Source organism: Nilaparvata lugens, chromosome 4, assembly GCF_014356525.2.
Source record: "Nilaparvata lugens isolate BPH chromosome 4, ASM1435652v1, whole genome shotgun sequence".
NCBI classification, from domain to species: domain Eukaryota; kingdom Metazoa; phylum Arthropoda; class Insecta; order Hemiptera; family Delphacidae; genus Nilaparvata; species Nilaparvata lugens.
The window spans coordinates 65,811,891-65,824,776 of NC_052507.1; the positions used below are offsets into that span (position 1 = coordinate 65,811,891).

The following is a 12,886-nucleotide window of genomic DNA, read 5'->3' on the forward strand; positions in this document are numbered from 1 at the left end:
TGAAAATATCAAAAGAATGAGCTTTAAAGGTTCGAACCCACTAGAACGTATCATACCATGACCGTGCCCGTACCGACACATGCAAAAAAATATTCTTTGCATCATTTGATATGTAATACACCCATTAGACCGTTCCGTCACCGGCCAAGCACGGAGCGTGCCATGCACGTCCAGGTCAACATTTGTTGGCCAGTATATTTTTTTCTGTGACGGAACGCTCCTTGCATGGCACGTGACGCCTGCAAACCCCGTTGTAACCACGTATGCACCGCGTTGGTAACCAGTTCACCGCTACATTCTCTTGCTAACTGATGCGTTCCCAACAACTTCTGACCGGGCATCATACGCGTACCATACGCGTAATAGTTACTGTAAATATTTTGAAAAAAGTACTGGTCAATGAATGTTTATATAAAGTTGAAGATTTCTTTGTAATAGATTTTTTAAATTGATTTTTTCTGTGTTATTAATGACGTTGTAACATTTTAATGTTGTGTGACAATAAATAATTTGATTGATTAATCTGCAGCAGTCTGCAACTCTGCATTCTATTTACACAAGGCACATAACTATACTTATTATTATACTATATATTAATCCGAAAAATAAATTGGAAACAGTATTTAATTCTCTTAGAACTTTTATTAAAATCTAAATAGATATTTCAAATTCAAAACACAACTTGATTAAATTTTTAAGGCACATAATATGCCAGCTTTTTTCTGGAAAGATATCGAATAACTTCCAAAAATATAATATTTATATGGTATATATTTCAGTGGTCAGTTCATTTCGAAATTCTTACAAATAAATAATATTCATATGGTAGTTCATTCCAATCGTCAGTCAATTTCGAATAAGCAAAAAATAATATTCATATGGTTTGCAATACTTCATTCATTAGTCCTTTTCATTCACTCACAAAACATTTCATTCAATCATCAATCTCCTTCATGACAAAATAATAAATAATATGAAACATAAATTATAGATATAATTGCCATCAAATACAAAACAATATAAAGCTAGGCTAAAATAAAATTCAATCTAATTTAATTAAAAAAAGAAATCATACAATATAGATTTTTAAAAAATCATGAATTAAAATTGAATTGAGAGACCCCAAAGGTTAGGCAAAGGCAATGCTTGCAGTCTGAATGCAGAGTGTGAGTAATTCTAAATATAAGAAAACACTGTTCAAAATTGAAAGGTTTATAAAAGGGAATACGTTCCCTTTATAAATGGAATACGTTCCCTTTAAAAAAGGGAACACGTTTTTTCTCTTGTATGCCTACTATACTAGAAAGAAAACATTTCAATAAAAACATTTTCTTTCTTATAGTTTACATACATTTTTTTTAAATTGTAGGCTTCTATACTAGAAAGAAAACATTACAATAAACACATTTTAATCTTATACATACATTTTTTCTTTTAGGCCTACTATACTAGAAATAAAACATCACAATGTAATAACACAAAATTGAATGAATTATACATTGATCAATGGTTGTAAGCAGTGGTGTGATATGGTGTATAGGGAACAGTGTAACTGCTGAATGGTGGTATGGATGCTGTTGGGGGAATGGTGAGTGGACTCTGGTAGTAGTAGAGGGGGGCAGAGGGGGCCCATTGGGTGGGCGGCGGAGGTGTGAGGTCGTCGCGGCCTTCGGGGGAGGAATGCTCACAAGGCAGGAAACGGTCGTCGTATTCGTTGCCAAATTCAAGCAACCCTTGTAGGTGGTTGATGTAACGTATCGCCATCCTGTGAAATAACGAACATTCAAACATTGATACAATATCAAATAAGGAAGATGCTAGCAAAAGTTGAAGCTCACGCCAAGTGTCCGAGAGCTATAAACCATAGAGAAAAGATAGCAGAAGAAGGTACCTATCCCATGTAAATATAAATAAAAAAATAAATTGAAGTACGATTTTTAAAATAGTTTACTCACAACATGTTTCAGCTATATGACGCCATTATAAAGATTTCCCATGTTATGGGTAGTCTATGTTCCAAATTTCAAGCAGATTTTTTGCCAACAAGATTATTTCTGTCGACTATTATCTAGTATCATGGAGAAAAGATAGCATAAGAAGATATCCCATGGTATAGGTAGTTTATGTTCCAAATTTCAAGCTAATTTCATGTCAACTCAAGCTGATTACTACTATTATTGTTTTGGCTGGGTGAGAGTGTAAGAACGGCACATATGTGAGACTACTAGCGTCACATAGCTTCACAAAAAAGAAATACTAGGATTATATCGGCTTCAGTTAACAGTGAAAATTAGAACATAGACGCCCTATACTATGGGATATATTCTTATGCTACGGGAGCGGTTGTCTACGTGATAAAATTAAAATTCATTTTATTGTTACATCAATAGAATGCACAACAAAGTCAAAAATAGAGAGATAGCACTGATATCTCAAAACACTGATAAGTCAAGAGAAGAACTTCGGATCCCTTGGGGAGAAAACTTAGTAGAGCGGCGAAGGTAGCTTTAAACTTGAGAGTGATGAATGTAATGCATGTATTTAAATGGGGGTGCACATAGTGGAGCGGTATGTTCTGAGGCTTCTGACCTATTTAAGTACACTCTCAAGCTTGAAGCTACCTTCACCGCTTAACTATGTTTTCACTCTCAAGCGGGCTCTGCCAAATATTATTAGTTTGAATCATTGCTACTCGGTGATTCGAACCCATATTTCAACATTTTCATCAAGGGAATCGTAAGGTTTCTACCAAAGAGGTAAAGAATAGGATATTCTCTTTTAAGGATAAAAGTATTTCTAATTTCTTTGTTGCTACTCTCACCTGAGGGATTCAATCTTGGATAGTTTTTTGCCAGGAGGCTTGCATAACGGCAATTTATCTCTGAGAGCATCAAACGCGATGTTCATGTCTCTCATTCTTGTTCGCTCTCTGTCACATGCTGTCTTCTTGTAATCTGCAATGGAAAAATACAACACTGTATTAGGTTGTGGTGGAAATTCAAACTTCATGTACTACAGTGATAAATAATATAATAAATAGCCTATAATATATAACTTGGTCTGTTCCTGTCTTACTAAACTAAAAATCCAGGTACACATTTTATTATTGCATAACAATTAATGATAATAGCTTTATTTGCCAGATCAACATTACAAATTGAGGAAAGTTACAATATAAAATCAAATAGATTTTTCACAATATAGTAAAAATAAATTATTCTTGTTGGCACAGCCGGCAAGGAAATATCTGAGCGTCTGCTGTGAGTTCAAAACTAAGAATAAAAATTTTACATTAGTGAAGACAAATTGCATAATAAAACAAAGTTACAATACTAACATCGACCATACATAATTGTGGTTGTTTGTTATTATAATAATTGAGTTTCTTCTGTGTGGATAGCGATAGCTACATGGGAATGTACAATGTATTTTTGTCCATGCATATTTTCATCATGATGTTTTTTTATAGCCTGTCCAAGCAGGCGCGTGAGCTCTGAAGGATTAGGCCGACCCACCACTACTCACACACACATCCAATCGCAGACCACGTTTGTGTGTGTGTGAGTAAAGGGACGGTCTGCATACCTGCTCGCTAATGATTCTTCTATGAATCGCCTACTTGTGCTAGAGAAATACATTTTTCCAACTGTCAACTTTACTTAATTTGTACCCCAATTACTGAACTCTAAAAATTATTCCTTTCAAAATGAGTCCAAACACGGTACAATTGTGACAACTTTAAACAGTTTTATAGTCAAAAGGTTGCAATATAATAAATAAATTATACTTTTTCAAAAGCTTATTAGAGTTGTCACAAATGTACCGTGTTTGGACTCATTTTGAAAGGAATGATATGTAGATTTCAGTAATTAGAGTACAAATTAAGAAAAGTTAACAATTAGATAAATGTAATTTCTCAGCACAAGGAATAGCACAGACATTCTATTGGTTTCAATTGAATTGTTCTTCGTTCATTTCTAGAAGACCCAATAGCACAGTTAGGCAGGGCGTGTGTGCCTGCGCGTGGGGGAGCGAGGGTCAGCTTATTCCTTCAGGGCTCACGGCTGCTTGGACAGACTATACAGTGATATCCAATTTAAACTGTGAGCATTTTCAATAACATCAACACTTCCCATTCAACCAATGTCAATTTGAATATATTCTGTCATAGCATGGGCTTGCATGAAAAAATTGAAATATCTCACAATTTAGCAACATGAACGTTATAATTTTGCCTAAGTCTCAACTTATTTCATTGTGAATATAGTGTTCTCACACAGGTTATGAAGACACATATTTGGAGAAAATGTTAGTTTCCTATTCTTTCTTTATTTCCTTATTCTTCATAATGGAACTACAAGAAGGAAGCAGCGCTCCTGCAGTATGTGACACGTCAAAGTTTAATCTATGAAATTATTCAATAGGGCTACTCGAAAGAAAAAGAGACTTGAAAATGGTTTGAAAGCCAAAACTAGTTATTGTCTTTTATATGAGTGTTTATATAACAAAAATCGGGAGAAAAAAGGTACTATGATATTATTTCTCTAATATTACTAATATACTTCATCGAATATTATTCAGTTTGATGCTGAGGATGAATTTAAGTGATTTACTTGCCTTTATCTGATTGAGTCTGTCGCGCTCTCCACTGGCTTCTGGTTGTTTTGCGAGTAGGCACGCATGTGGTGCCTTGAGGTGGTACACATGTGCTGTCATCAGTAGGTGCGTATGTGCCATCGTCAATAGGTGCGGGTGCCCTGTCATGAGTAGGTGCAGGTGCATATGAGATGTCATAAGTAGATGCGAATGCGCTGTTGTCAGTAGGTTCGCATGCGCTGTCATAATTTGCTGTGCATGCGTTGTGGTCAGTAGGTGCGCGTACGCTGTTATAATCTGCTGCGCATGCGTTGTAATCTACTGCGCATGCGCTGTCGTGAGTTGATGTGGCGCTGACTAGCGGTGGAGGCTGGCAACTGTTGGCGTAGTTCACAGTGGTCATGTCAAGTGGTGCGCAGGTCATGTTGTAGGGAGGAGGCTCCAGCGTGGTAAGGCATAATGGCTCGCTCTGTATCTCTGCACTGTCAGCATTTTCGGTGGGGCTGGACGGAATCTCCGGACCACAGTCCAACATTAGTTCTCTTTCCACTGCAGGCACCAAATCCTTCAAACAAATTGGAAATCTATCAGTTTCACATACCTAATCAGGCCCTGTTGCATGAGAAAATACAAACTAATAATATTAGTAGTCAGCTGGTTATTAGAATAGAAAATTATAAAAAATATTATACAAATTATTATAAATATTAGGTTGTATCTTCTCCTGCAACAGGACCCTGTTTGACAAATTGTTAGAATGAGAAAATACAAACTAATAATACTAGTAGTCAGCTAGCTATTAGAATAGGAAATTACAAAAATATAAGCTTGAATTTTATCATGCAACAGGGCACTTTTGACATATGGTTAGAAATTGTAACAGAGATATTTTATTGCATGTCAAAACCACTAATTTATTGATACAATCTGAGATACTAGTTTTGGTTATTATGATGGTGATTGATAATGGTGTAACAACCGCAGCTAGTAATAGCATAGAGAAACAATAGCGTAAGTAGATATCCCATGGTATATGTCGCAACTTTTACTGTTATCTCAAGCCGATTATTGTCGATTTTTACTGTTTTGACCGGGTAAGAGTTTATGAACGGCACAATATGAGAAACTACCAGCGTCATAAGGCTTCACAGGAAAGAGCTACGTGGACTATCAGCTTGAGATAACAGTAAAAGTTGCGACATAAACGCCCTATACCATGGGATATCTACTTACGCTATTGTTTCTCTATGGTAATAGCCTACAGTATCTAATGAAAACCACTTGATGTTGTCAAGACCAACAATCTATTGGAACAATAAATTTGTGATACTAGTTTCGGGTGTTACACTACATGATTAATCATTATTAACAACCGAAACTCTCAATCCAATAATAACAATTATCAATATTCAATAGAATCAAATGAGTGGTTTTGACAATATCAAGTTGTTTTCATTCATTATAGATATCTACCAAACCTACCCCATCACCTTCATAACAATATAGAAAGCTATCTACTCAAAATTGTTTGAACGGTTTGAAGGTTTGAACGAAATGTGACATCTGGTGGATTAAATTATGGTATGATTGCACTTACTATGATGTGGTACATTCTGAATTCAAATCAAAATCAAATCAAATCATTCATTTGCCATACAATAAATACATATTCAAAACATAATGAAAGAAAATACATATATCAAATACAAATAGCCAAGAATTACAAAAATATCTAAGAGCTGTTCAGATTTCGTTTAGGCTGCACTCTACCAACAACCCTAGAAAATTGTTTTAAACATTTTTCATGGCCTTCAATGGATTACAGCCAATATTTATAAGTCTAGAATTTTAGTTTTTTCAATGTCCAGTACCTACCATGTCTAGAACTGATTTACGAATACATAATGATAACTAAAATTCAAATTTAATTTATTCCAAGACAAAATAAAAACAAAATTACAAAATAATACAATATTCAATTATCGTATGTAATGACATACCTACCTACATTCTAGGGTATTATAAGAAAATGCTTCATATTAGTGTGGCTTGTGCTGAAGAGAATGAAAGCAGAAGAAAAAAAAGTAGGCCTACCTACCGTAGCCAAGTAATAGTTTCTTGTACTGTTTAGTTTCTTGTTTCTGTACTTGTAGACAAGTACAGGGTAAAAAAGTAATGAGTGGAGGAGTAAAATTTAAATATATACTGAGAGTACAGTATGAATTACTTAAAAAATATTATTATTGACTAATTGCTACAGTAATAATGTAATAATTCTTATAAAAGCTTCTGTACTTATCTTCAAAGTACACTCAATCAAAATATATTTAATTCAATTTTATATATCAGTGTGGAGAAAATTGATAGAGAGAAACCACAGTAGTAATTATTCCATGCCCCCTGTGGGTTGGGGGAGCTTTGAGTCGAATATCGTACTCAAGAATGCATTGAAAACCAGAATTCACCCACAGTATTCCTGCTTGAATGAAAAAGACTAATAAATTGTCAAAAAAAGACTAATAAATTGTATACCTGCTTATCGTAGCAGGCGACTAAAAGGGACCCGAAGGCAACTCCAGATGTTGTATTGCCTTCAAACCCACCGGATCTGCCCCATCAGGGCAGTTTCGGAGGGGCAAAAAGAAAAACCCAAGAGACCAGAGATGGGTGAAACTCCAGGACAAATGTGGGTCAAGAGGCTGAGTCGAGGGTGGCCGGGCGCCCTAGAGGCAGTTTGGCGTCCCCTCTCTCAGCGGAAGGACTCACAAAAAGGCCAAGAGTGGAACTCACGTAGGTTACGAGTTTGTGGGTGGAGAGGCCAAAACCCACCACTGATCAAAGAAGGGCGGCCATTCAGGCAACACTTCTTGGGAGGGGGGAGGCTTTTAACCCTGCGAAGTTTCGGAGGGGCAAAAAGAAAAACCCCAAGAGGCCAGAGATGGGTGAAACTCCAGGCACAAATGTGGGTCAAGAGGCTGAGTCGAGGGTGGCTGGGCTCCCTTGAGGCAGTTTGGCGTCCCCTCTCTCAGCGGAAGGACCCACAAAAAGGCCAGGAGCGGAACTCACGTAGGTCACGAGTTTGTGGGTGGAGAGGCCAAAACTCACCACTGATCAAAGAAGGGCGGCCATTCAGGTAAAACTTCTTGGGAGAGGTGAAGCTTTCGACCCTGCGAAGTTTCGGAGGGGCAAAAAGAAAAACCCAAGAGACCAGAGATGGGTGAAACTCTAGGCACAAATGTGGGTCAAGAGGCTGAGTCGAGGGTGGCCGGGCTCCCTAGAGGCACTTTGGCGTCCCCTCTCTCAGCGGAAGGACCTACAAAAAACGCCAGGAGTGGAACTCACGTAGGTCACGAGGACTAATCAGTTTGAAGAGACTGCGAAGCATAACACACTGGATTTCGGCAAGCAACAAGGTGATGAATGGGATGTTAGTATGGGGAAAAACTCCTGGTTCATTTAAAGGACACAGGTATTGGTTTGCCTAACTAACTTACTACTTGGGAACACAACAAGCTTCGGTTGACGTGTGGGGTTCTTTGAACCTTTGGATCCTTGAATCCGTCCCGTCATAAACAATAAACAATAATTATTCCATATGAGTGAGTTAGAGATATCCCTAGTCACTAGTCTAATATTATTGGAGTTAAAAGTTGAACAATAAGAATACATCAGTATCTAATGAATTAGAAATGGAATTATTATTAACTTTTTAACCAGATCACTCCCGTGTTATTAGATGGGCACATTAAACTGTCGGTCCCGGCTGAAGTATGACAGTCGTAAGGCCCATTGACGGCTTAAATTATATATTCAGGCGGTGGGACCTTCCCGCAAGGGACTCCCCACCAACAAAAGCCATACGAATATACTTTTTTTATTAACTGGAAAAATTGAAATTCAACAGAGGTAAAAACGTATTCTCTAAAAAAACCTGAGGTTTCATCACAATTTCTCTACAAACAAATTGAGAAATTCTAAAAAGTGAGCACAGTTGGTCGATTTTTTATATAACAAAGACATCAGAGAGTTTCATCAATAAGAACCGTTGCGATGCTGAGAAACATCTCTTAATAGACATTAGACATCAATCTGTTGCACAAAAAAAGAGAAAATTTGAGACGCACAAAACAAATTGAGAAAAAGTAAACTCAGTTATAATAGCATAGAGAAACAATAGCGTAGCTTACGCTATTATTTCTCTATGGCTATAGGTTTTAGATAACAAAGGTATGAGAGAATATCATCAATAAGAACCGTTGCATTGCTAGAACCAACCACTTCTATTAACAGACATGAAGATCGCACGGAAAAATTAAATCTATGCTATAATAAAGGGAAGAATTGGTTTATACACGTACGGGATAGGAAATTCACGAAAGACGCATCATCTTGTTTGAACTACTGGACTAATTAACTTGAAATTTTTCATATAGATTATAGATTCTCAATTTATCGAGGATTGTTATAGGCCTATATCAAATTCTTCAAGATTCCAGTAGGTCAAGGTTTTAATCAGACCTCTGCGGAGCATGGGTTACCTGCTAGTCAAAAATGAAGTATTTTAATAGGGCTAGGCCTACTGAATGTTTATAGAAGATAACTAGCACCTTATTGTTATATTTTTTGGAAAACATACACTTGAGAATGACATAATGTCGAAACTAGTCGTTTTTATATTTGAAAATAATACAAGAGTAGGCTTACCGCGGTACTAGTTATATTTTCTATAATTAAATTGAAAGTATAGCATGATAGAATAAGAGTAGCCGTCTAATGAACACAGTGCTTACCTCAGTTTCCACATTGCTACTTTCGAGTTCTTCTTTGACAAAACTCATGTCGATGTGTGATGTTATAACCGATACCGTACAGGGTTCGAACCTCTCACCACTGTTGTGATCGCTTCACTAGATTCGTCGTCGCGTACGAATGCGTTCATTGAAAAGTATCTAATAGCATGCACCTGATCAAACATCGCCATCAAAAGCCGACGTATTGTTTGAAATAGTTGAGCGGTAATGAGGTGTTTGTTTTAGATTTAAGTGACTTCCAACCGTTTTCTTATAATTACCGAATAATTTCAATCGTAATTCGTATCAGATAGGAGGGAAAAATCCCTCTCTCAATTGAGAAAAAGCAGGCTTCCGTTATCATGGAGGTTGATAATGTTGGATGATCGGTAATATTTCATTTCATAGACGAATCATAATAGGCCTATCATAGAATAAGTATAGTAGGCTACCTATATGTTTTCTCTATGATAAAAACTAGTATAGGATACATGATTATATAATTGTTGGTTTATAGGATGAATTGTTGGCTTGCATTATGTATAATGGATGAAAAAGTTTTTATTCTGAAAAAGCTATATGTTACGAACATTTGAAATGTAAACTTTACTATATAATTTGAATGAATAGTACTACTCATCACCTAGAACGAGTCTGTGTGTGAGGAGGGATATTATAATAATTGAGTTTTAAATGCTTATCAACTATAGATTTTTCAAGTAAATTGAAAGGGTTGGATATGAATGTTTTTAAAGTTCTCTAAATCATTTCTATCTCAAAGGAATAGACTAAAATCCACAAAAAAGTCACCAAACGATGTAGGTAATTCATTTTGATAAAAATAGGATTTCAGCAATCCTGCGCTACATAATTCAGATTACAAACCGCTGAAAGTTTCTTTTTACTTTTCGATGGGAGTAAGCAAGCTCAAATGAAAAATTCAGGCGAGCGAAGCGAGTCTTCAAAATATGAACGTTTCATAACTGATGAGATCAGTTATGCCTGCTTATGATGATTCAGCAGGGGGTCCAGGGATGAGTGGTGCCCCCTGGCTAGACGGATAATGCGAGAGGAGCCCCGCCCCTGGCTAGATAAGGCGAGCGAAGCGATCCTGCCAGATAGTAAACTAATACAATAATTATTAAATACGTTACCAGTATAAGAGGAAGTGATACAAAACTATACTTTGTCCAGGCTGCGATGATCGCTGAAAGATTAAGCTGACCCTCCTACTACTCACACACACAAGTGCAGTCTCCTTTTGTGTGTATGAGGTAAGGGACGGTCTGTCTACCTGTATACTAAGTAGTATACATAGTATATCAATGGCGCAGGTAGGCCGAGCGTGTGTGCCAGCGCGTAGAGGAGCGAGGGTCGACTTAATCTTCCAGCGCTCATCGCAGTCTGGACAGAGCATAACAATGGCTGGATGATGTATTCAGTCACCTTTTTCGCTTCAATTGATCAATTTCAATCGTTCAAATTCCGAATATCGTAGTTATGTTATCCAGAACTCCGACGATAAAGTAGGATATAACCGTAGTCAGTATAGTTTCAATACGATTGAAAGTTATATTCAAATCTATTGGAATTTGTAGTTTACTCGTGTAAGGTGAATGGGTCGGGGAGTGTTGGTATTAGAGTATGTTAAGAGGTTGGGGAGGGTCATTAGGGGTGCTGAGAGACATCTCTCCTCTATAGTAAAGTCCGGCGTAGCGTAGATGTAGCATTAGAAGACACGAGGGCTATGTCTTCCGAAAACGTATTCCAAAAGCTACGCTAAGGCGGTGTGTGATAACGATAAGCTACACTCACCCAAGGTGGAAGGATGCAGACTATCATCTGTACTCCAGATGGCAAATTCCATGAGCAGACTGGAACAATTTCTCTTTGAGGACTGCTTAGCTCTTATCTGTGCGTAAATGTATTTTGCGTAGATGTAGCATTAGAAGACACGAGGGCTATGTCTTCCGAAAACGTATTCCAAAAGCTACGCTAAGGCGGTGTGTGATAACGATAAGCTACACTCACCCAAGGTGGAAGGATGCAGACTATCATCTGTACTCCAGATGGCAAATTCCATGAGCAGACTGGAACAATTTCTCTTTGAGGACTGCTTAGCTCTTATCTGTGCGTAAATGTATTTTGCCGCCTTCCATATAAGAAATAGAGGGAAGAGAAACACTCCTCACTCTACTGACAGGTGTTTAAATGTTCCGCAACGTAAGTCAAGAAACAGGTCTATATACACGATCCCATTATGCATTGCAGCATCTTACCAGGAATTAGCAATATGGCCGATTGCATATTGTTTTGAGGGTTGTTTTTTTTTTTAGAAAAAAATGGGCGAATGCTCATCACCTCGAAATTATAATGACTGGACTACACATATCATTATTTGGAAATAGCCCATTACTTACTATCAACCAGTTGAAGCAGCTCCAATCCATTTTTCTGCAACCGTACTTAGTCACAACAATCTGATAAGGATGATGGCGTTATCACAAACTGTTTGACCACAAAATCCGCTAACTTCTTTTGTATCGGCACCTCTTTGAGACTGAATCACATCACAAACTCAACTGCATCTCACAGGGTGAAGTCGCTTTGATTGTTAGATTTTTTAACAATATAATTAGCTGATGCGTTCGAGTATATTCCAGCTGGAAACAGCAAGTGAGGAGCTGCAAGGGGTTGCTGCGACGGCTATGTTGCAACTGCGGTCACATGTTTCGTTATCATCTTCACGCAGAGACAACTCAACTCTCGATGATGCTTCACCACCTGGTGGTCCACAGCGGCTCATGGGAAATGCTGATATGTAGGCATAGGCGTCTGGACTTTTATTTCACAAATTACAAACGTAAACTATATAATTATTTTGCATATTGATGGTCTATTATAGATAGACTATTCTATAGACATCATAGACTACTTTTTTATTGATAAATACTACCCCGCCCTGTTAAAAATAATCTAGTATTAGATAGAATGTTTTTTCCTGAAATGGAGATAACCCTACACAACCCGATGTCTATCAATAAAATGTATTAGTAATATAATCAAGCATGAGATGGAATGTTTTTTCCTTAAAAATAACGACAGGCTTACACAGACTATCGTCTATAAATAAAAATATGTACTACACATAGAAAAGATAGTCCACGTTTATTTATTAGGCCTAGTAATTTGTTAGTCAAATAAAAGTTTAATACAGACGACATAAGTTGCAATTGGCGTCTGTAAAGCAAACAATTTCGTCAGTTACTGAGAAGTAGGCCTATACGATTGCAATTCCTTCCCATGTTTCACTTCCAGCTTTGCATATTTTTTATATTGCACCTTTTACTATAGTCAAAGATTGCACTCTTTGTTCCGTATTCTAATTTGCCCTTTCTACAAGATATTTTATTTATTCTATTGTTTCTTTATCCTGAAAAGCCGGAACACAGTAGGCTACTGTAGCTCAGTAGCAGACATCGTTCGCAGTTTAGTAGCGT

At 37.2% G+C, this 12,886-nt stretch overlaps 1 protein-coding gene across 2 annotated transcripts; it reads right to left on the minus strand.

The window, feature by feature from the left end:
* Positions 1 to 524: 524 nt before the first annotated feature.
* Positions 525 to 12,072, minus strand: LOC120350925 (protein Fer3-like). Of its 2 annotated transcripts, none has more exons than XM_039426232.1 (4): positions 11,807 to 12,072; positions 4,618 to 5,161; positions 2,822 to 2,954; positions 525 to 1,765 (listed from the first exon to the last, which is right to left on the minus strand). In XM_039426232.1, the coding sequence occupies exons 1-4, from the start codon at positions 11,834 to 11,836 to the stop codon at positions 1,504 to 1,506; spliced, it is 969 nt and encodes a 322-aa protein (XP_039282166.1). In that variant the 5' UTR covers positions 11,837 to 12,072; the 3' UTR covers positions 525 to 1,503. The 2 variants fall into 2 exon arrangements, with proteins under 2 accessions (XP_039282166.1, XP_039282165.1); XM_039426231.1 differs by lacking the exon at positions 11,807 to 12,072 and adding an exon at positions 9,387 to 9,533.
* Positions 12,073 to 12,886: the final 814 nt, after the last annotated feature.